Genomic DNA, 25287 nt, shown 5'->3' on the forward strand with positions numbered 1-25287 from the left:
TAATCTATTTACATGGCCCCTTTGGCCCAGGTCAAGGCTCAGAGTCTCCTACGTCGGCGGACGGCGTGGGAGCAACCACCTCCTCTTTGAACAGCTTGGCCAGCGCCGTGCCGGGGCCCTCAGCCGCCTCCATCAGCTTCGTGACCTCCTCATCGGCCTCCTCGTCATCCTTAGCCAAGACGTAGCCGTCACTGATGGACTCGAGGTCGACGCCGGCGTAGTGCGAGGAGACGATGGCCAGGGTGCGCTTAACGCCCGTGTGTAGCGCTCCCTGGAGTCGCTCATGCACTTGGCCGCTCAACACGGTCAAGCGGCTCCTAAGGGAGCTGCCCGACTCGACCCCCTCAACCTCGAGGGCCTCGCAGACGGTATGGGCAGCGCTTTGTAGCGCGTTGTGCTCCCCGATCTCGGCCTCGAGCACCACCTACGCTATGACAGAGGCCTCAGTTGCCCGGGAGACCTCCTTCTCCAACCCTGCGCCAAAACAAGCAGGATAGGGTTAAGCGCAAAAGAAAATAAGCCTAAGAGGGGCAAAGGCCTATGGGACTCACCCTCGGCTTTCTCTTTTCAACACTGGACCTCGACCCGAGAGGCCTCGGCTTTCTCTTTCCAGGGTTGAACCTCGGCCTGAGAGGCCTCGACCGCCCTGGAAGCCTCCCTCTCTAGCTCTGCATCACGCCAGGGGGTTAGGGGTCGAACACAAGAAAAACAAATAAAATAAGGGGAACAGGACTCACCCTCAGCCTTTCCCTTCCAGACCAAAGCCTCGGTCCGGGAGGCCTCAGCCACCTTGAGGGCCTCTGCTAGGGTGCCTTTTGTCAGCAGGTGCACACCCTGCTCCGTCCCCAGCTACCCAGCGATGGCCTTGGCAGAGGCCATCGCTTTCTTCAGCCTGGGACCTGAAGGTGTCCTGCTCACCGGCCACCTGGGTCAGCTCCTCCTCTGGCTCCTTGATCCGCACCGCCAAAGGGGTGGCCTACTCCTGAGCTGTGGCTACCTCGGCCTTCATATCAGCACAGCAAAGGCGGAGGTCCTCTACCTCCACACTCCACGCTGATAGAAGCTCATTGGCATTGGCGAGCAGGTCCTTCTGCTGCCGAAGGTGGTCCCAGACGTCCCTCTCCCACCAGAGGAACAATGACTTCCTAAGGGACCAGGCCTCGAGCTCTTGGATAGGCAGAATAGGGGTCATGCACTGCGAGGAAACTCAGAAAAAGACGACACCGCATGAGAAAAGAAGACGTGTACCTAGGCAACGCCGGGTAGATCGTCGGCCATGACAGACAGTGCTGTCCACAGCGACTGCTTTGCCAGATGACGGTATTGCTCGAAAGAGCTCCAGCGCCCCCCTCGGCCACGTCCTCGAGGGCGAACAGAGGCCCCCCCTCAGGGTCATCCTGGCTCCGCCACAAGACATGCGGGTGATCCCACCCACGGGGCTCGGGTTGTACCTGCACGAGGGCCGAGCTTCCCTCACCAGAGGTCAGAGCTGGCTGCTCCACGGTGCTGGCCGCCTCGGCATCCACCACCTCCTTCCCTCGGGAAGTATCGTCGGAGGAGATCGAATGGACCTCCACTTCCTGGGTGCTCTCCTGCGACAGCGGCGGGCCTTGGATCAGGGGCGGTACTGAAGCTTGCCCCACCCCCATATTCGCATCCTGGCCTGCTGGTTCCACCATGCCCAAACTGTCCTCCGCCGCCTCAACCTCGGTAGCCCGAGGAGTCCCGACGCCCGCCGCTTCGGCCTTCGAAGCCCTGAGGGCCTCGGTCTCCGCCGCCATAGCCTTGGAAGTCTGGAGGGCCTCAGCCTCACCCTCGGTGGCCTTGGCAACTAAGGATACCTCGGCCCCATCTGACTCACAGGCCTCGGGCTCATGAGGCATAGGCCCCTCCTCCTCCGCTTGCTTCGTGGCCGCCTCGGTAGCGTCTCCCTAGGCGACTGGCCCCTTCGGGTCGGCCCTCACCGACGCTGTGCCACATTGTATGGCGGCCTGTGCCTCCACCACCCATTGGGCGGAGGAGCTGGTGCTCACCTTGAGTGCCTTACGTGGTGCCAGGGCGGGCACTTCCGCCTGACGCTTTTGGCTGAAGGCAAAGCACCGACAAGGTCAGGATACGACTAAGGAACAAATGGGAGATGCTGCCAACTTCACCGAAAACACACTCACCTCAAACGGGGACACAACCGCTTCGACATTGCGTCCCTCCTCTACAACGGCGGTGGCACGGCCTCCATGTCCACCGGTGCCGGCCGACCCTCACCGGACTCCAGCGCCCCCTCGACCCTCTACAGGGGTAGATGCGTCGCCCCCGCCGCCGCCTGCTCCACCTCCACCGTTGAGCCCACTAGGCTGATGGCGTGCTTCCCTAACGCCCGTGCCTTGGGCGTGTCGGCCTCGGCCTCAGGGCGAGCGATCGCTGGGCTGCTCATTGACGCCCCGAGTGCCATCCCACTGACATCAGGGAGATGGTCTAGGGGACCTCGCCCTGCCTCGCTCTCGTCATCATCATCCGAAGAGTTCATCGATAGTGACGGCGACGGAGACGCCTCCGCCGGGAGACCGTTGTGCCTCTACTGCCGGTGGTGTTTCTCCAGCTCCTCGCGCTCAAGGATCTTCCTCTTGCGCTTTGCCTCCTTGGCGTCCTTCCGCTTCTTCTGCGCCTCGGCGTGCGCCCGGTTCACCGCCCACCACTCTGTGTCCTTAGGAACGGGCAGCGGGGAGGCTCGCACATCCCTCATCCTCTACAGGAATGGCGAACACAAATAAGGGAACAAGAAACGGTGAGGAACGAGGAGGCCTCGGGGTCTGCATCAACGCGTGACTTACTAAAGAGGGGTACCCCCGCGATGGGCGCATCATGAACGGGGTCAAGCCACTGCTCTTCAGCCGCCCCTCCACCGTCTCTCTCACCCGATGTAGAATCTCCTCGTCGGAGAGGGCGATGGCGGACATCTAGATGCCCTCAATCTGCTCGTTCGGTGTCATGTCGAACAGGCGCCGCCGCCGAGCCATCAGCGACACACCCTTCGACAGTGGAAGGCCGCCACGACCACGGCCGCCGTAAGGCCGAGGCTGTGCAGCCTCTCCAGCCCCTCCAAGAGCGGCTGTAGCTTGGGCTGGTCAACCACCGAGACGCCGTACCTCCACTTCTTTGGCTAGCTCTCCACTTCCCGCCTGGTGTAGGGGGGAAGTCCGCCATCGTCGTTGCAGAGGTAGAACTAGCTATTATACCAGCAGCGGTTGGACGACATGAGCTGGGCCGGGATGTAGATGTGCTGCCGATCTTGGCGCACTTGGAGAGTGTAGCCGCTGGCCCTCATCGCCTTCCTCATGCCTGTTGGCTTGGTGGTATGCCCCGCCTAGAAGAGGTGGAGCCACAGCTCCTAGTGGGGGGCAATGCCCAGGTACCCCTCGTAGACGGCGACGAAGATGGCCGCCTGCACGATGGAGTTGGGGTTGAAGTTGTGAAGCTCCATGCCATAGTAGTGCGGGAGCGCCCTCATGAACCGGTCCACTGGTAGGCCGAGGCCACGCTCATGGAAGGCCATGAAGCTCACGATGTACCCGTCGCGTGGCCTTGGCTCCGGCTCACCCCCCGGAGCAATCCACTCTGCCCTGGTGGGGTCAGTAACTGGGCGAAGGAGGCTGTCGTCGACGAGTGACTAGAGTGTCTCCGCCAACACGTTAGACAGACCCCAAGGATCCGCCTGAAGGACAACAGCACCGCCGGCCATTGCACGGTGGAGAATGCAGCTACAGCTTTAAAGCTCGCTCTCTCTCTCTTCCCCGCCCTTCTCCCTTCTTCTCCCCGGCACTCTCTGTTCTTAGCAACGGCTCAAAGGTAGAAAAGGCAAATGCAGGCACAGTGAGGAGGAGAAGGGCCAGGCTCGTCACGTATTTATGTAGAAAGGGGGCAAAACAGACGGGCGATGAAATCAGGGAAGTTTCCCTTAGATCTGGCATAGTTAATCCAGATCCAATTAAACCGCCCATGCGCCCACCTTTTTCTTATTAATCGCGCGCACAGTAACGTCCCATCTGCTGACATCGTGTCGCATCCAACCGCAGCAACGGCAGGCGCCGTTCTGTCTCCCTGAGAAACCGCCTCAAAGGGTGCACCTGCCGTTGTCCGCTGATAGGAGGGGAATATCCCCCACCCGATTCCTTTTAGACGAAGGAACTGGGCACTGAACCCGTTACGGTCCAGGGGTTTGAAGGCTAGGCCCCTGGGGGTCTTGACAGCCGCCCTAGGACAATAGAGTCAGGGACAACTATGGGCGAGCCCGTACATGCCCGAGGCCCGAGCAAGCGATCGCTCGGGATGCCCTAAGTCGTGTCTGAGACCAGCAGGGAGGTCTCTGAATGGGATCCCACCGCAGGGAGGCACCGAGCCCCCGGTGCCCATTGAACAGCCCTGGGACCCACTAGAGAAGCCCTCTGGTACTTTTGGAGTGCATCTCTAGACCACCAGCTGACCCTTATCGAATGGGGCACGGGCCTCCACTCAGACTTACCCGATAATAGCTCACCAGAAGTGTCACCGCTCGCGCCCACCGAGGGTAGCCTGGCATATTCCACCCCTCCTTCTAAACAAAAAGGATGCACGAGGGTCGCACAAAAAGCTAGGGGAACTCCTGATCGCCCTCTTGCTCCATGCAGAGGCTCGGGGGCTCTTCCTGCAACCATGCTGAGACCCAGCGACCCAGGCTCGCACTCGAGGGCTCAGCAAACAACCCCTCCTTCCAAACAAAAAGGATGCGTGAGGGTCGCACAAAAAGCTAGGGGAACTCCCAATCACCCTCTCGCTCCATGCAAAGGCTCGAGGGCTCTTCCTACAACCATGCCGAGACCCAGCGACCCAGGCTCGCACTCGAGAGCTCGGCAAACAACACCTCCTTCCGAATGAAAAGGATGTGCGAGGGTCGCACAAAAAGACAGGGGAACTCCTGATCGCCCTCTCGCTCCGTGTAGAGGCTCGGGGGCTCTTCCTGCAACCAAGCTGAGACCCGGCGACCTAGGCTCGCACTTGAGGGCTCGGCAAACAACCCCTCTTTCCGAACGAAAAGGATGCGCGAGGGTCGCATAAAAAAGATAGGGAAAACTCCTAATCGCCCTCTCGCTCCGTGTAGAGGCTCAGGGGCTCTTCCTGCAACCAGGTCAGAGACAAGCAACCCGAACTCGCATTCGGGGGCTCGGCGAAACGCGATAAAGGGCACCAAGCCTGTTTTGGTCCAGGGGTTCGAAGGCTGGACCCTCGAAGGTTTCGATAGCCGCCCCAGGACAAACAGAGTTAGGGATGACTATGGGCGAGCCCGTACATGGCCGAGGCCCAAGCAAGCAAATGCTTGGGATGCCCTAAGTCATGTCTGAGACCGGTAGGGAAGTCTCTGAATGGGATCCCACCGTAGGGAGGCACCGAGCCACCGGGACCCATCGAATGGCCCTAGGACCCACTAGAGAAGCCCTCTGGTACTTTTGGAGTGCGTCTCTGGACCACCAGCCGACCCTTATCGAATGGGGCATGGGCCTCCACTCGGACTTACCCGATAACAGCTCATCGGAAGTGTCACCGCTCACGCCCACCGAAGGTAGCCTGGCATATTCCACCCCTCCTTCTGAATGAAAAGGATGCACGAGGGTCGCACAAAAAGCTAGGGGAACTCCTGATCGCCCTCTTGCTCTGTGCAGAGGCTCGGGGGCTCTTCCTGCAACCATGCTGAGACCCAGCGACCTAGGCTTGCACTCGAGGGCTCGGCAAACAACCCCTCCTTCTGAACGAAAAGGATGCGCGAGGGTCGCACAAAAAGCCAGGGAAACTCCTGATCGCCCTCTCACTCCGTGCGGAGGCTCGAGGGCTCTTCCTGCAACCAAATGCAATAAGACCCCTCGCATGACATGAGAAAAGTCCTTGAAGGAATAAATCCACTCCCTAGGGCCTCGGGGGCTACACCTGGCGGGTGCGCTCACGCGCACCCACAGAGGCCTCGAGTACGAAACACCATCTCGCTAGGAGCTGCCGCAAGCCAAGTCTTGTCAAAACCTCAGGGAGAGCGCTCACACTCTCCCCAAGGCTCGGGGGCTACTGTCGGGTACCATAAAAAGGGGTCCCCTAAGCGAAAACCAAAAAAATCACTTAGACCCTGTCAAAATCAAATCCAAGAGACAACTACTGGCTAACCCCCACCTTGTCCAAGGCTACCGATTCTCCACCTCGCTCGAGGCCTTGTACGAAAGGCCTCGAACGAGCTATCGATTCTCTGCCTCGCTCGAGGCCTTGCACGAAAGGCCTCGAATGGGCTACCGATTCTCCGTCCCGCTCGAGGCCTCGCACGAAAGGCCTTGAACGGGCTACCGATTCTCCGCCTCGCTCGAGGCCTCGCCCAAAAGGCCTTGGATGGGGAACCAATTCTCTGTCTCGCTCGAGGCCCCACATGTAAGGCCTCGGACGAGGTGCCGATTCTCCACATCACTCGAGGCCGGCTCGGCGACAACCCCGTCGCCTCCGCCTCGATCGATTCCCCTGATAGAACGTCACGTCCAATTAATGCGACCAACCACTCCCGCAACATTAGCCTGACGACGGAGCGACTAATAAAATGGGAGTTGCATCAACACCATGCCGTCCGAGACGGGATGGGGCAGGGGTTATTGGCCGCTATGCTAGGCACTATGGCCACGACTGACGCTTGTGTTGCACTGTGCTACCTAACCCCAATTGCTCCGAGGACAGCGCGGCATGGGGGGTCAAGTCCGGGTACTTGTAGCCTCGGAATCAGTGTACAGGACCATCTGCTCCCTTCAAGCCTGGGTAATCCACTTCAGGGTCTCGACAGCCCCAGGATTCGCGCCCGCCGAGCCCCCCACGATGGCTCGGTCTCGGCACCAACTGAGCCTCGGCTCTTTACGCTGTCAACATACAGCGACCAGCACGTCGTCCGCCATGCCCTGCATCAAGCTATCACTAGAGCTCCCATGTCGCACAGGATCGAGCGTGACCGGCGCGTCGCTCCAGTGCATCAAGGACAAAGACCGCTCCGTCGACCATGCCGCCATTGTGACAAGCTACAGGGCTCGAAAACGCCACCTCCGCTCACAGGACGCCGCATAGCGAACACATGTATCACCCCTGTCCCCCTTCAACTATAAAAGGGAGAGACCAGGGCCGTTTCTATATGGGGACAAACAGACAGAGGGTCGCAGATAGAAGGTAGACTTAGACGCTCAGACGAACACACGCTCTACACTCTGTAACACGCATGTTTCTCCGCTGCCTGAGATCAACATCTCAAGCAATCCACACCGCCCCACGCAGAGGCCTGGGACTAGCTCCCTCTCTCGCCCTACTTGTAACCCCTACTACAAGCACTTCGGTGCAAGGAATACAAGATCGATCACTCAGACTGGACGTAGGGCATCTATCGCCTGGACCAGTATAAACCTTGTGTCTCTTTGCATCACCACCTGGGATTAGGGGCACGCAGTACATTTTCACTAGTTGGTTGAGGGCTCGCCGGTCCAAAACACTGACACTCTTCAACAAGAAATGCCTCAACAATGCCAGCCTCAACATGAGCCTTATTTCTTACTTTTTTCCTAAGTTTTTGGATACACCTACGAAGTGAGAGCAATGTATTACATATAGCTAACTTACGATGAGTGACATAAATAAACTAGTTATTTGAATATTTCTAGATTTACCTCTCATATGGATAGCACCAACGTGCTAGGACAGGACCACCTAATCGTGCTTCATAAGGCAGATGTATGATGAGATGTTGCATAACATTGAAGAAACCAGGAGGTAAGTTCAGTGGGGTCACAAAGACTAGCCAACATGAGTAAGGTGCAGCATTCACATCAAGTGGTTGGAAACCATCTGTTGCTACTGCAAGACGCACATTTCTTTTTTCCTCTGCAAATTCTAGATAGTCCACATTAAATTGTTGTCAAGACTCTCCGTCACAAGGGTGCACCATCTTACCACATGTTGTGGGACTATATGATCTCATTAACTTGGTTGTCTCCCCATGTAGATATAGCCTTTGCAGCCTATCTGTGATTGCAAGATAGCGCAAAACTTTGTGTGCAACCTTTGTTCGCCCTTCCACATACCGATTAGCACCACAAAAATCACATTTTTCTTTGTCCTTGTTATCTTTGTAGAATAGCATGCAATTGTTATAGCAAACATCAATTTTGATATATTGCATACCAAGACCCTCTAATAATTTTCTAGATTGGTAGAAATCATTAGGTAACTTGGAGTCAGAAGGAAGGAGTTCATGTACCATGCCTAGTATATCATCATATTCTGCGACAGACATGTTGTACCGTGACTTCACAGCAAACAAGCGAGCTACAACAGACAAGCGTGAGTGTGTGGTTCTATCATGCACCAACTCATCTGCACTAGCAACCATCCTATAGAAAGCTTTGGCATATGCTATTGGTTCATCATCCAGTATAGGTGGATGGTGCCCAGCAAGGTCAACCAACATTTGATCCATCTGATTAACTTCATCAGTGCCCTCTCTATTTCCCACGCCATCATATACATCATGTGAAATCAGCCCCTCACCATGCTCAGTCCAAGTTTCATAGCCTTCCTTAAAACCATGCCTACACAAATGCATCTCTATAGTATATCTTATATGCCCAAAGTAGTTCCGACATTGTGCACAAGGACACTTAATAGTATCATTTTCAGCTACACCAAGAATTGAAAATGCACTATTCAAGAATTTATTGGTTCCATCAATCTATTCATTTGAGGGAGCTTTGCCACGTTGCCAACCATTATACATCCATGTTCGGTTTGACATATTAACTAGTTCTGTTTCAAATATTAATATGTTAGATATCACAACAAAGGAAGCTCAATTATTTTTTGTGCAAGGATAGACATTCTAAACTCAGACAAGTGGGCACACAAATAAAATGTAGAATAACAACATCGTCATACAACAAATAAAACTAGTGAAGAAAGAAGTGTACCTTGAGTCTCAAAGGTACTCAACAACTCTTCACGGTCTACCTCCAATAGGAACCTTCAGTCCTTGCTTAGGCCAAACTCTTTAAAGCAGTACACCAGGGACATGAGATTAGAATTTCTAGTAATTTTTTTTCATGCTATTAGTGAGGCCACTATGGCTGATATGCTGCCTATAGGTACTGAACAGGTACATGTCATGAAACTATCAATAAGAACCATAGATACTCTAAATAGATAAGGAAAACATGCTTTACTTATCCATATATTTTTATGGGAGAAACAGATAACCTGAAAACTCGATTCAGATTTGAAGCAGACAGCACCGGTGACCAAATCTTGAGGGAAGCATACTTCAACTAAAAATTCATACAAGTGGACACTCAGATAAACCGGAATCTCATACAAAAAATAGAATCAGTGAAGAGAGAAGCATACCTTGACCGAAGTGCAGTGCACTGGTGGCCAGATCTGGAGGATGGAAGAGCAGGGTCGGCGGAGATCGACACAGAGAGGAGGGTCGTCGCGCCTAGACGAGCAGTGGAGGGGAAGGTCCCACGACCCTGTACAGCCGACAGAGGGCCTGAGGACGCGCCCCGGAGCGCTGGCGGCTAGCGGCTGGCACCCAACGGCCAGCGCCCAGCGGTCGGCGAATTAGGGAGAGGGAGGGCGCCGAATCGATGGTGGAGGGGGTGCGGCCGCCGGCGGGCTAGGGAGAGCGAGGGCGCCGAATCGGTGGCGGTGGCCGACGGGGAGCTTACGAAGGCTCAGATCTAGAGGCTGCCGACCTGGTTGCGGCGGACGGCATGGGTGCGGAGCTGCTGCGGCAGCGGGGCGTGCGTGCGTGTGTAGCTGCAGCGGTGGCGCAGCGTGTGCATGCGTGCATGAGGAGCCAAGCGGGCGAGTCCGCGAGTGCGAGCGTGCGAGGGTGTTTGGGGGCAGCGGCCGAGGGTTAGGGTTAGGATTTCTTTGTTTTTTTATTTATTTTATTAATTAAAGTATTTTCTTTTCACGAGAATGCGCAAACGCCAAAATGGAAAGCGTGAACGCCAAAATGGAGAGCGCGAACGCCAAATCCTAGTGGTCGTTTGAATTTTTCTGTGCGTTTTAAAATAACCGACAGAATAATAATATTTTTCCTGTGCATGCATATATTTTTCTGTCGTTTTTAAAAAAAAACGACAGAATAAATTATATTTTTCTGCGAGTGCTGATTTTTGTCGTGTGTATTGTCACGCACAGAAAAATGATACAATTATTCTGTGGGTTTTCACATTTTTCTGTCGAGATATTTTAGAAGCGACAGAATAATCGCAAATTTTCTGTGCGTACCGAAAAAACCGCACAGAAAAATTCGTCACCTACAGGGAGATTCGAGTTTCCAGTAGTGCAATTTTAAGATCTCATAAAAGTAGTGTGACTATAAATCACTCTGTTCGCTGATGCTTATGCTGAAATATTGTGAGAGAAAAATATTGTTCCATGACTAAAAAATAGTTCTGAATAAGTTCAAGCGAACAGGATAAATATATATTGGTTGTTCTCAACCCAACAAGTGGACTTTAAAAATCAGATTTGCTAATGCTCAATTGGTTGTTTTGGAGCTTCCAAACAACTGGATTTATGGCCGTCGATCTCGCTGTCTGGTTCGATCTCGGTCTCTAGTTCGCGATCCGTTTTGCCGCTCCCTCCACCACTGGCTCTTGCCACCGCCTCCAGCAAAGCTCCGTGCTCCAGCCGCTTCCAGCAGAGCTCCGGCCTCTAGCCGCCTCCAGCAGAGCTTCGGCCTCCCTCCGCCGCCGCCCCCAACACAGGTGCCACACAGCTCGCCGCCACGACCGGCACAGCCAAGATGACGGGGAAGTTGCCTTCCGGACGAGAAGAACCCGACGACGGCGGACGCGGAGCCGGCCATCCTTGCCGCTGGGATTGATGACGTGGAGCCCTCTGTTGTCGCTGGTTGTTCCGCTAGGAAGGGAAGGGAAGGGACAAGGTTGGGAGGGTGGGTCCCACCGTAATTTGGAACAATTTGTATTTTTTCTAAAATTTGTGAATAATTTGTGAACAATTTGACATATATTTCTGTGATGTCTGGAATCCATAGAAATAATTTGTAAATTCTTTTTGACAATTTTGGCATATATTTGTGTTATTCCAAATTACATCACTTTGTCCAATAAATTACACTGAAGAAATTATTGTAAATATAGTAATAAGGTGATGTAAATATAGCTATAAAACAGTATAAGTGGATAGAAAAAAATCTAGTTGTTGTTGGGGGTTAAAACAACCGGTCGTTGGCTATACAAGCTCTTAAAAAAAACTCATCTCTGTTAGGCTGCGCGTGTGGCAGGTAAAGAAAAAGGATTACGCGCGTAGTGGGCAAAAGGTGACGAGAGCTGATATATTGCTTAAGCCCACGAGCGATCGATCCGTGAACGGGAAAAGCCAACTCGAGCGAGTGATTGCTTTGCGTTACTTTCCGTTCTTTTTCGTTACGCTCTAAATATGTCACTTTCGTAGCGATCGGCTTGCATCTCAGAGAAATAGACAAGATCACATGGCGTTTGATTATATAGGATATGCTAGATTATCGTCTGTGGATAAAAAGAGCGAATTGACAGGGTTCAGTTGGATCGCCATTAACTGGACTGGCAAGCTTTTTGCTGGTCAAGTAGACCTCATGATGAAAGAAAAAGAACTGTAAACTACAATGCAAAACTTTGTTTTTGATCATCCAATGCAATTATCGTCAGAGTTTGATTTTGACCATGGAGCTTAAAAACCAGAAATTTCAGACCATCCAACTATTAAAATCGATCATATTTAGCTGTTTTTTTTGTGACTTGCTAATCATATTTAGCTGTGTGCCATCCCTTGATAAAGAACATAGCGCCGACGAGCAACCGGTTGCATGCGAAGGAGTTGAAGGCGGTGGCGGCTCCTCGATGAGTGCCTCCTTAATCGGGCAGAGCGGAGAGCATCTCGGTGATATGATGCTAGTCGAGACAATGCAGACACAATGTTCGGTCCCACGTCATGGGCAAAACAAGATGAGATCAGAGACACCCTCACAGTGGCAGATCAAATGCTCCTCGCGACAACAATCTGACCCGTACCTAGGGTTCATGCGGGCTTGCAAAATCCCACATGAAAGGTGATGTGGAGGCCCGAGCGACGTACAAGGACAACTAATCAGCGATGGAGGGGTTAGGATTTTGCTGATGCACGGCCGCGGTAGGGGCGGGCATGGTTGGGCAGATAGAGGGGCTGAGATAATGCTAACCGCTGAGGCGCTGACATATGGGCCTGCTGCCACGTGTCACTCATGTTCACCAAAATCACCATCAAAACAACTTAGATGGACAAATGTGAATGACTTTAATGATTAGATGGTCTAAGGTTTCTGTTTTTTTAGTTCTATTGACAAAACCAAACTCTGGTGATAGTTTGATGGTTAAAAATAGATTTCTTACAAACTACAATCGGCCTTAACACTCATATGCACGATTTTTTTTTTGAAACACCCTATACACGGTTTTTATGAAAAAGAAAGTGTTGGTTAACGTGTTTACTAGCAAAAGTAAGGTTTCATTATGAAAAAGATTGCAGCATATATATAGTGTGCACCAGATATCCATGAATAATGTATCCCTGGTTTTTGCCCTTTTATGTGATGAGAAAGGAGAAATGTCTTCGAAAGATTGAAGAACCTCTAGTTTGCGCTAGTGGGGATTGCTGAAAGCATTAATTTGTCTAATGAAGAAGATCATGTATCAGGCAACAACTGCCAGGTCCAGGCGTTCAAAAACGGTTGCCTTGATGTAGAATGATATTGCCGGAAAAGATTCTCTATAATTACATGTGTATAGCTGAATTAATGATAAGAAACCAAACATATTGTATGTCAGACTCACGATTATATTTCCAACTTTCTTTTCGACACTTCCTTAAGCATAGTCACCAGACAAACAATGATATACCTCTTATATGCTGACTAGGTGAAAAATGCAACTTGACAGATAGTTTTCAGCCTTTCACTTCTCTTAATTCTCCCAAAAAGGTCATCCAGGGTTGAATCCAAACACACCCTTAGAGCTGAGTCAAATTCTAGATGTAATAATCTGTGCTAGAGGATAGTTATTTACCTAATCTTAGTAAAGTTCGTGAGGTTTATGGCAGGCACGCCTAGAATACACATGGTATGAATTTCCTTTATTCTATATAAGCAAAGGAAATCTTTTATCTAAAATGAGACCAATTGAAGATATCGCCTCATGGTTTGTCGGTTTGTGCCTTATTTTTAATTTTCAAACTAACAAGTAAGAATGAGAATGTATCCGGTGCTTCCACTTCATTTGGTGCTCCCATGCTCCTATTTAAAAAAATACATTAAAAAGTGCTTGAAATTTCAATAAAATATGGATGGATAGATGATGCAAAAATGCATGCTCATGCAAAATCTAAGATTCAAAAAAAATGTTGTGTAAGAGGAACAAAAAGGAGAAATGCATCGTGTTACTTGGTGTGGGTTGCAGATCCACATCAAGCCTTATTTGGATTTTGTCGGATTCACTTGAATCCACATGTGGAGTAGAACTTAAACTAAATTTCACCTCAACACATGTGGGTTGATGCGAATTCGAATACATCCAAACAAAAACCTCAAGAGTAAATCTGACCCACTTGCAAGCTGAATTTTTAATGTTTTGTTTCTCCTTGCACATAATTATGTTGTCTCAAAATGCATCTTTTCATTATCTATCCAGCAGTATTTTTTGAATTTTTTAATAATGTTTTGATGATGTATTTTTAAGAATGGGACTATAGGAGCACCTAAGGGCGTCCCAACAAGGCTGAGTCAGCTAGCTATTTAGATGTACTGGTCAGCATGCATCCTACATGGAGGAAAGAGAAGCTGCTAAAAAAAATCAAGCCAACGACGAACTCGTTGCTGATCTATTACCCACCGTCTAGGGATGAAAACGGTACGGATATTTTCCGACCGTATTCGAAACCGAATCCGTTTAGAGGGGTTGAGATCTGTCCGTATCCGAGTCCGGATATCCAACATCCGATACCGTATCCGTATCCGAATACTCAAATCACATATTTATGATGTCGATATCCAATCGTATCATATCCGACATAGTTGACACTATCCGTATTCGAATCCAAATCCGGACAGAAATATGAAAACAAATATAATATCAGTGATATCCATCCGTATCCGATCCGTTTTCATCTCTACCACCGTCTCTGCTTTTGGAGAGGGGACCAAGAGTACAGGTGAGATCCACGGTGGTGGAGTTGAATAAAATATTCTTACAAGTGGGACCCACGTGGTTGATGTGGCACTAAATAGCTACCAACTGACTCTTTTCACTGCGGGTGCCCTAAGGAGGTGGGAGCACGGGCACGGGTTACATTCTCAAGCGAGGACCACTACTTTGGCATGCCACGTGGACTACAATAGGTAAGAACAAAAGTTTTCTGTTTTTTTGCACGTGTGGCATGCCAGCTAAAACAGATTAGTAACAATAACAAAATCAAAATTAAAGAAGACCAAGTTAGCAGCATTGATAGTCAATTGTCTGATAATCTCGTACGTTTTAGGTAGCGAAAGAAGACGCAAATCAATCTCTTACATATGGCTTGCCAGCCCTATCGTCCGACTATATTATTCTCTCATAATTTTCTGCACCCAGTGAGTAGTGTACTAGCTGAGCACTGTGATGCCGGCGGCCGTCAGTGCGGTGGCGTCTTTTGGCATTGGTTTCAGGGCTATCAACGGGTCAATAGTATTTTTCTCTCACAACAAACCAACACTAGTCGGATTTATCAGCTCAGAAACCGATGAAAAGACCAGAGCTGGAGACTCTAAAAGTCACGCACGAGCGATCGATTGACTAGCGCTATACGATAGGTGCTGGTGGCTGGCTCATCGTGGACGTCTCTTTCGGTACGTTTGCAAGGTTGCAAATCCTTTTGCCTTACTTTGTCTGTCCTGCTTCGATGTGTTCAGGATGCTCAGCTAGTTGGATGTGATCAACAAACTTGTACGCCCCAGAAACAGAAGCAGTTCAATCACGAGGGATGGGAAGGGCAAAATAAAGGTGGTTTTCATCTGACCAACTCAGGATTGCATTGGCGTGGAGTTCCTATGCACTGCCAGAAGTTTGTTACTCAGCGATATTGAGTTGAGTTTTTCAATTTTAGATAAATTCAGTATATATATAAGTAATCGAAATTGATTACTTTTACTCTCTGTATTAATTTCCCACACAATATCTATTTAATCTATATTTCCAATTACTCTATATGTACTTTCATCTTTGTGTTGCACCTCGATATGATTCTAATATGTATGTAATTGAAATCTTAACTTAAATTATATCGATTCTTTTAGCATCTTTGTGTAACAACATGGATCTATATATTCAATTCGACCATTTCATCTTATTAGTCGTTGCAATTTTTATCCACATGTTAAGTTCAAACTCAATTGCTTATTGTATCTTTTATTAAAAATTTTCCTTTTATATTTTATTAAAAAGTAGATTCTAGGCCCTAGACACCACTCTTAGTTACTATAATGGCATAAACATACAACATGGTATTCAAGATGTTTAATTTTATCTATCAAAGAATTATAGTATTGTTTATTAAAAATAGTGTTTATAATTAAACTACTGATGTTGATGCCATAACATTTCGGTAAATTCTTATGGTCATTGGTCTTTGATTTGTTAAGGGAGCATTTTTTTTTCACGGTAGATAAGCTACCATGATATAAGATTTTATTGCTAATTTTTGAATGTATATTTGGTACATCTGAGCGACATATATGTTTACTTTCAATTTAACAATGGTAGACATGGTGATTTATAGACCAATTAAATCATTCATGGTTTATTTGATTATTTTTTCATAATAGCTTATATTGGTAATTTAGATGCAGGTCTGAGGGATATTTTAGTTTATATCCAGTTTTGTAACAATAGATGTGGGTAGTTTAGTTCCAAACTAATAAAGGGGTTGTTTTATATTATCTTTCATAATAGCATATGTATGTAATTTAAATAGAATTTTAGTTGTTAATTTGAATTATATTTTTATAACGGTAGTGGTTGGTGGTTTAAATGTGGATTTAAGGGATTATTTATGTTTTCTCATAATGGCATAAGAGGGTTTTTTTAGAAATAAGAAATTCAATGGCTATAAATCTCTATGATGATTAGAGTTGACCAAATTAATAACTAGATGTATTTATTATTATGAGAACTTTTAGGATATATCTTTATTATATTTTCTCACATCTAGCGATAATTAATTTGGAGGCTCTGCTGAGGAACTTGAGTTAGTAATATTAAGATATCATTGAACCTCTATGGGTCATTGGTATGTATTTAGTTGAAACACAAGATTAAGTTATGTCATCTCTTATTGCACCATTTTATGTGATATCATAATTTTAATTTTTGATCCTCAATCCACGTGTTAAGTTGAAATTCTAATGCTTAATGTTGTTATTGAAAACATTTCTTTTGATTATTAAAAATATATTTAAGTTTAAACAATATACTCTTAGTTACTATAATGGCATAAACAATTGTTTCAACATGCACCATGTTACCTAAGATGTTGAATTTGTTATATCAAAGAATGATGTGGGAAGTACTATTATTTTATAAAAACATAGAGTGATTAAGATTAAACTATAAATATTAATATGTTAGTATATTTGAGTCAAAATTTATAAATTCATATTCATAATTTATTATGGAGTATTAATATAATTTAAAGTGAATGTTAGTGTCATTGGTACATAATTGTTAAGGGAATATTTTCCAAATCGATAAACTATCAAATAAATGCATAGCCTAATGTATGTATTTTACTTGGTCTACATGGTTGCACATATATCATTTATGTTTATTTTTCTTAACAGTGGTAGAAGTATCTAATTTTAGAAACATAGATAGCATACTTTTATGGTTATTAAATTATTTTTTGTATATTAACTTATATCAGTATTTAGAACTAGATTTGATGAACATTTTAGTTTACTTTTAATATGGAAGATGTGAGTAATCTAGAAGCTAAAGGGGTTATTTTATATCATCTTTCAAGATCGCAGATATTGGTAACTAAAAAGCAAAACTAGGAAGTTATTTTAAATCATCTTTCACAATGACAAATGTGGTAATTTAGACGCAAACTTAAGATGTTATTTAAATTATTTCTCGTAATGGTAGTTGTGGGTAATTTACATGCAACTTTAGGGAGTCATTTCAAATTATATTTTATAATGGGAGAAGGTGAGTAATTTAGATACAAAACTAGGGATGACTTTATGTATTTTTCATAATGGCACATGTGGGTAAAATTCCATGAAATAAAATAAATAAAATGACTATTATTGGTCCGGATGAATAGAGTCTACCGAAGTGAAGGTTAGGTGTTTCTGATTATTGTGATGTTTTCTAGATTTTTTTTCTCTAGCATGTCGATCGTCTTATGAGAATTATCACGAAGACTCTTTTAGTCTCTAACTAGTAATAGTACCATGACGTGAAAGGAGAGCTTCCTAGTATGTAACAAGTCAAGAAAATGTACCGCATCTCTCGGTCTATACGAAAGGAGTTAGGTTTTTTTGTGAAGAAATTTGAACAATACTCACTATCGTTTTCGTTATGCATATCAAACAAGATGGTCCAATTTGTTGAGTGCAAGAAGCTATACATACTACCCGTACTTACCGAACGGAGCTTTTGTTTAGCTTTCTGGATGAAGCGATGCATTTGTTGTATATTAATATTTATAAATTCTCATGAACCGTGCTATGAGGATAAACACTTTTCTCCAAAAATCACCAGCCATGTAATAGTATGCATCGAAGGAGTAGTAGTTTATTTAAGTTGGGACAGCAAGCAGATCACCCAGAGAGAAAAAAAAATAGCAACGATTGGTTAGCCGGTCCAAGCGCTGGGCTGCAAGCAGATCTCCGAGAGATGCCATCTCTGTCTCCTGCCGGCACTTTAATGTACGTCTCCAGACTCTCGCCACTCTCTAAGAAAGTGTTTTGGTGCTAATTAGGGGCCTAGTGCACGCTAATCAACGTATCGCTCTTTTGTCGAATCGCTTTGGTGGTTAGCGTGCAAGCTGCTAGCGTATAGGAAACGTACTCGTCGTTTGTGTCCTCAGCTAGTCCAAGAAATTAGATGCCGCCTATGACCATTACAAGTTTACATCTGCTGTGGTGTGCATGAACGAGAAGAACTCGAGTCAAAACCAAATACACCACTTTTTCCCTCGTTGAACCGTCTTTACGTGGAATCATAGGGCCAGAGTTTGCCTCCTGGTCAAATAATTGAAAGGCGGCATCTCCTCGTCAATTGACGGACGGCAAGTAGCTAGCCAGCCGGCCCAAGTTGTAGCAGATGAGGCTTGGCCGCTTGGGAAGCTCCAGCTGCGAGCGAGAGCCGAGAGAGGTGACAAAACGGGACCAGCCTCCCCGCTCGAGTCTCGACCTCTTATATATATATACGACCTGCTCCCGGCTCAGTCCGTCAGTCCTCCTCCCTCTCGGCCTCTTCCACGCACGCACGAGCGCGCGCTTGCCACGGCTGACCACCACGCCCGCCCGCCCGCCACTGAGCTCCGCCGCTCCAAGATTCACGCCACGATGGGCTTCCCCGTGGGGCACTCGGAGATGCTGCTCCCGCGCGTGCTGCTGCAGGTGCTCCTCCTCCTCGGCCAGCTCCACCGCTTCCTCCTCTGGGCCTTCCACGCCGTGGGGCTCGGCGACCTCATCGACCTCGGCTGCAACTACCCCGCGCCCGCAACGGCGGCAGCGCAGGAGCACCAGCACCAGCCCCAGGGGCGCGACGCGGCCGCGCCGCTGCAGCACCGGCGGCCGGACTTCCGGCCCGTCCCGGCGGTGCTCGTCGAGGAGGCGCTCCCCGTGGTGCGGTTCGACGAGCTGGCCGGGACGGCGTGCGGGGACGGCGACTGCGCGGTGTGCCTCAGCGGCATCGGCGGCGGCGACGAGGTGCGGCGGCTCAGCAACTGCCGCCACGCCTTCCACCGCGCCTGCCTCGACCGCTGGATGGCGCACGACCAGCGCACCTGCCCGCTCTGCCGCGCGCCGCTCATCCCCGGCGCCGCCGCGGATCCCTGGGCCGCCGCGGCCGTCGCGCCGTGGCCCGACGCGGGCGACTACGACATGTCGTACCCGTCTTCCCTGCCGTCCACGCCGCTGCTGGCGTTGCCCACCCCGACGCTGCTGCGGCCTCACGAGCTGCCGCTCACCGGCCTGGCCGGCTTCCAGTGAGCTGCGTGTGCGTGGCTGGCAGTTGGGCAGGCCACGCGAATCCGATCCGTGGCAAGGCAAACCGCGTCCTGTCCTCATGTGCGGCCCACCCCGCCCGGTCGGTCAGACGGGTGACCGCCGCCAAACCTGCTCGAACGTCAGCGCTCAAGTCTGCAGCAGTTGCCTCGTCTTGGGTCGTGTCTCCGCTGGTGAAAGAGGCTTTTACGTGTATTTCATTAAGAAAGTTTGTAATTATACATAAGCTATTAAAAAAATTAATCATATACGAGTGTCATCGTTCTGAACTTCTTTGCTCTCTAAGCCATTCTGTCGATGTTCTATTCGTTTTCACCGTTTGAGAGTCCTAACAAGTGGGTCCGGTAAGTCAAAACGTCCATAATACCCCTCTCATCCCTGTCCTCTCTCTCTCAAACGCTCTCTCTCAAGCTCTCGGCCTCACGGCAGTGTCCAGCATGGCACCCTCACGGCGGACCGCGCGGCGGCGCTACTGGTGGGCTGCGCGTCCGTGCGCCGCGCCTCGGAGCTCCACACCGCGGCGGTGCGCGGCGGCGTGGACCAGGACACCTCTGTAGCCTTCCGTCTCCAGCGCGCGTACGCCGCGTCCGGCCGCCTGGACCTCGCCGTGGCGCTGCTCCGCCGCACGCCCGACCCGACCGCCGTCTTCTACATCTCCGCCATCCACGCGCACTCCTCCCGGGGCCTCCACCACGCGGTGCTGGCGCTCCTCTCCGAGATGTTGTTGTCCCCCCACAGCCTCCTCCCCACCGTGCACACCCTCTCGGCCTCCCTCCCGGCTTGCAGCGGCCTCGCGGTCGGGCGCGCACTGCACAGGTACGTCGTGAAGCTGGCGCTCTCCGGCGAACTGTACGTGGCCACTGCCGACGAAGCCTCGGGCGCACTCTTCGAGGTCAAGTCCACGCCCGTGGGGACGGCGGCGGCGCGAGGGGGGCATCCTGTCCGCGCTCCGGTCCCCGCACGTCGTCCCCTGCCTGGGCGTCCGCGCCGTGCCCGACGGGGGCTGCCAGCTGCTCCTCGAGTTCGCGCCGGGGGGCTCGCTCGCGGACGTGGCCACCAATTTGGACACCACCCCGCACGGCGCCCCCGCCCCCGCCCCCGCCACCGTCTGCTCCTCGTCATCCGGCATCTCCTCCTCCACTCGCGTCCGCGCCCGGCGGAGCTCCGGCCGCCGCGAGCGCAGGCGCGGGGGAGCTCCGCCCCGGCCGCCGAGGGCGCGCGCGGGCGAGCTCGGCCACGGCCAGCCGCCTCGGGCGCGGGCGAGCTCCGCCCCGGCCGCACGCACGAGAAGAGAGAGAGAGTTTGAGAGAGAGAGGATAGGGATGAGAGAGGTATTATGGACGTTTTGACTGACCGGACCCACTTGTCAGGACTCCTAAACGGTGAAAACGAACAGAACACCGACGAAATGCTTGGAAGAGCAAAGAAGTTCAGAACGATGACACTTATGCGGTCAATTTTTTTTAATAAGTTATGTGTAATTATAAACTTTCTTAATAGCATATATTTAAAAGCCTCCTGGTGAAAGGCGAAACCAACGGCAGAGGACAGCGCCCTGGTTTTTACAGCAGCTCCCAACAGTTTAAAATGCGAGGCGAAACAGATAGGCACCAGGAAACTAGCCAATTTGGTTGATGTGTAGGCCGATTCCGTCTTCCAAATCTGTTAACGAGAGCTCTAGATCCCGTAAAATACGCGGCCGAATCGGGTCAATGCGTAGCGTAGCGCTCGACAGCGACTGACTACTGGCACATGGCAGGCGTCAGCCGCGGGCGGGCACTACTCTAATTTCCGTGCATTAATCCCTGTTCCCAAGGAGTAGCTGCGGCGAACATTCGTTTGGCGTTTGGAGAAGATGCATGGGCGATACGATTCACTTGGCCTGTTGCCAATTGCCATGTAGGACGACGATAAAGATAAACAAAGCGAGCGAGAGGCTAGTGGTAAGCTCTAGCAGTAGAAGCTACCTCCATCCTTACTGCTGGCTACTGCTCACTCGGCTCAGCTCGTTATAGGGCCGGTTTGAGCCGTGGTGAGCCGTTTTATTTGCCAAATAATCATTTATAAAACAGCTTCACCTGTAAAACTGTTTTTCTTCCTATCTCATAAATATATGAGTTAGGATAAAGTTAAAAAAAGTAGCTTATCTTAGCTCTCTCCCTCATTTCTCTCTCTCATCCCTGTATAAAGTTTTTGGTGAAACTGTTTTGCTAAACATTTTTTCAAAAACAGTTCAGCTTCACCTAAAAAGTTGCTCGTGAAGCTATTTTTTCTTTTAAAAAAATATTGCTAGTGAAGCTAAGCTGCGCCAATCAGACCCATAATAACACAGAAACTCCCAGTCCTCCGGTAACATAGGCCGGTGGTGGTTTGGTTTGGTAAGATCTTTAGTTCTCTGGTGAGCAGTAAACTGAAAACAGTGAACTGATCATTGTTGCCGTTCTGTGCAGCGAAGGGGACCAATGATAGACGAGTGACCTCTTTCGTCTCATCGTCTGAGAGAGACGAAATTGGACGGACTCGCAAGGCATAATTGGTGATGGGCATAGGACGACGATGGTGAGCATAGCATAGGTCCCAGATTGCCAGATCCCACGGGGCTTTCAACATCGTGCATGGGACGACGGGCCTTTTGGGTGCCCAGCAGGCCACCACGCTTTCGACGTGCCGGAAAACGGGTGGCCTACCGAGTTTTGGAATTCCTCTCGTGGTCGTGGTGGCTCACTCAGTCACTCAGCATGGAAATGGACGAATATCCTCTCGGCTTACTCTTCCTATCATCACACCAGTTTAGCGCAGTACCACGTCCACTGCACCTGCACTTGCGATTGGTTTGCTGCTTATTGGCTGGGTCGTACCAGCTGCGAAAGAGAAATCTCTGCGTGATGACTGGTGATGATGAGTTGCCCCTTTGACGACGGACGGATGTTGAACAGCAGCATAGTAACAGTAACTTCACTCTTCCTCCTGACTCGTGAGTTCTCCCTCGTGTAGCACCCGAACACTTGTCGCTTCGTGAGTTATCCCTCGTTATGCAGAACACGAAGGCGCTCTCAGCAAGAGTCCCGCACCCTCACGGCAAGGAGAAACGGAGATTTGCCTAGCTGAAACGGCAACATACCCACCCTAAGCACTCTGCGCCTGTCAGCGTCGCGGTCTGTTTCACGGTTGGATTTCTCAGTTTGCAACAAGACAGACAACAGAATCCGAAGGGACGAGTACGCTTCTCAGGCTCTCAGCAGCAGCGTGGCACGTGTGGAACACCGAACATGACCTCGTTTCTGGAACGAACGAGGACGTTCCTAAACAGACTACCTTGAGTTACTTAAAAAAAAAAATCGGATTTTTGCTGTTCTACTCTCAAGTGACCACGGACCGTTGATCTAGACACTTTTTTACAACATATTCAGCATATTCGCTGGTTGGTTTCTAGGCTGATAAGTCCAACTGGTGCTGATTTGTTATGAGAGAAAAACACTGTATCATGGCTGATAAGCCCTGGCTGAAACCAACAGGCGAACAGGCTAATGGTCTCCTACAAGGTATTAAGAAAAATAATATATTATATATATTTTGAGAACTGCTCTAAAAGTCCTCTTTTAAAAATGTGCACACATCTTAAAGCAACACACCTAATTAACTAAATATCTTTGTAATTACGGCAATTATGTCATCACTCATCACGGCCGAAGCGACTGTTTGTGAAGCTCCATCGCCGTGGACAGCTCGCAGAGCCACCACCTATACGTTCCTTGCGTCGCGCAGGGAAAGAAGCTCCAAACGAAAGCAATCTGGAGAAGGGTAAGAAACGGGCTGGGTATAGGCCTGGGCTGCAGACGAGTAGGGGTTGGGAGGGCTGGGCCCATACGGACCCAGGTGAAAATTAATTACAACAATGCTTAATAATTAGGTAGATTGATTTGAAATTTGTGCAATTTTGAAAAAAAAGAAGTATTGGAGCAAACCCTTATTTTTTATTTTGGAAAGTAGTCAAAATATCTCGCGATTAGATTTAGGGAGGCACTAGCGCACAAACGTCCGGCCCCAGCAGTGTGTCCGGACGCAGCTCTCACACCTGTGCCCGATGCACGCAACTCCCTTCGCCCCCGCGCCAAATCCCGCTCCGGAGGCAGTGTCCGTCCGGACAAAGCTCCGCGTCTGCACCCAACGCCCGCCCGCATTGAGTGCCAGCATCTGGAACCGCGCCTGCGCCCGCACGTGAACCACGGCGGCGCTCCGGCAGCAGCACCAGGCCTGCCGTGCCTACCCCGCGCCCGCCCGTGAACCATGGCAGCACCCAGGCAGCAGCGGTAGGCCACTGTTCGCCAGCCACCAGCACGCATTGCAACATGTGCAACGCCCAATCTACTTTTGAAACATAAAGATGGAACATTTGCAACATACAACTAAAATAGATGATACATTTGAAACATGCTATTAAAACATGAGTATATAGCCATAGCAACATATGCAACATCCCGATCCACTTTTGCAACATAAGTCTGAAACACATGAAAACAAACACTTGAAACATGCATGTGCAGCCATAGCAACATATGCAACGTCTAGATAAAAACACTTGAAACATACGTCTAAAACACTTTGAACATAGGCTTGAAACATGTGTATATTGTCATCGCAACATATGAAACATCCTTGTTCTACTTTTGCAACATCCAGATGAAACACTTGAAACATAAGTCTGAAACGCCTGAAACACTTGAAACACGGCGTCGCCGGCGGCCATGGCCTACCTGGTGGGGGACTACCATAGCCAGCAGACTTGGGTTTAAGAGGACTTCGAGAGCAACGGCCGGTGACCTCCTCCTGCTGTTGTCGGGGTGGCAGTGGCGCTTTGGACGCCATGGCAGCGACGAGCGATGTGGATAGGTCACGGCAGTGGACGCCCTGTGCGGCGCAGGATGGGGCGCGGCACGGCGCGAGATTGGAGCGGGTACGGCGCGGGATGAGGCGTGGCGGAGAGGCAAAGTAGGCCGGCGGACGGTGCATCGCGGCCGCTGCGGGTGAATGGCACAGTGGCCGTGGCCGCTGCGGGCGGACAAGGCGATGAAAGTGGTAGCGGTCGCGAGTGGGGAAAATGTTTGGGAGTGAAAGAATGACGTGTTGCATGTTGGACCCAATCGATGCACAGACCCAGGAATGGGGGCGTCCGGATGGACAAGCCCGGACGTACGTCCTCATCAAAGCATTATCGTTAGATTTATTATCTCTAATGTGATAACATAACGGGATCCCATGCTGGGAAGCACTTCCCTAAGTTCCACTGAAATTGGCCTAAGGGACAACCTGATTACTAAATGGTCTATACTAACACGGAACAACATGAGATCAATGGGATAAGCATGATGGTTTTAGGATCGAAGGATCAACGAGAGGGTAGGGTCATGGTGAGTCGAGAACTCGAGTGACGTGTCTCGCTTGAGCTAGTTAAGGACCGTTGCGTCTGTTGCAGTGAGTTTGGCCGGAACACCCTTAGTACAGATCATATGCCATTTATATGGAGGTGGTAAGCCAAGTATCAAGATGTGACAAGTTGTAATATGGATTCGATGCAATTTGATTAGTACTGCTCCATGTCTCGTCCATTCATTGTCGACTTAGCCCTTTGCTGGAAAGGTTGTGGGAATGAATCGCCCCTTATCCAGGCACGGGCGTGGTAGCGCAGTCTCGTGCTTCATGTGAGTAAAGTTATACCCCTCTTTAGAGTTATTTGATCATTTTTGAAATGTTGCACGTACTCTCGGTTATGATAATGTTCTAGGTGTTTGGCCTCGCTCAGAGTAGACATGTGTATTTGGCTCTTTGTGTTTGTGGATGATGACCTCCCTTACTTTGAGTAGTTTAATTTATATACCAACTTCTTGCATTTCAAGTCCTTTAGTGCCATATCATTTATTAATTTATGAGACATTTTTAATTATGCA

The 25287-nt window shown here is 49.7% G+C and overlaps 1 protein-coding gene across 1 annotated transcript; it reads left to right on the forward strand.

Annotated features, from left to right (window-relative positions):
- The first annotated feature begins 18586 nt into the window (after nucleotides 1-18586).
- LOC136463966 (brassinosteroid-responsive RING protein 1-like) lies at nucleotides 18587-19605 on the forward strand. The gene has a single exon (XM_066462933.1). The coding sequence runs from the start codon at nucleotides 18680-18682 to the stop codon at nucleotides 19325-19327; it is 648 nt and encodes a 215-aa protein (XP_066319030.1). The 5' UTR covers nucleotides 18587-18679; the 3' UTR covers nucleotides 19328-19605.
- Nucleotides 19606-25287: the final 5682 nt, after the last annotated feature.

Source organism: Miscanthus floridulus, chromosome 7 (genome assembly GCF_019320115.1).
Source record: "Miscanthus floridulus cultivar M001 chromosome 7, ASM1932011v1, whole genome shotgun sequence".
NCBI classification, from domain to species: domain Eukaryota; kingdom Viridiplantae; phylum Streptophyta; class Magnoliopsida; order Poales; family Poaceae; genus Miscanthus; species Miscanthus floridulus.

Excerpts from the sequence above, each read along its gene's own strand:
- LOC136463966 (XM_066462933.1), top strand. The coding sequence starts at position 18,680 with ATGGGCTTCCCCGTGGGGCACTCGGAGATGCTGCTCCCGCGCGTGCTG.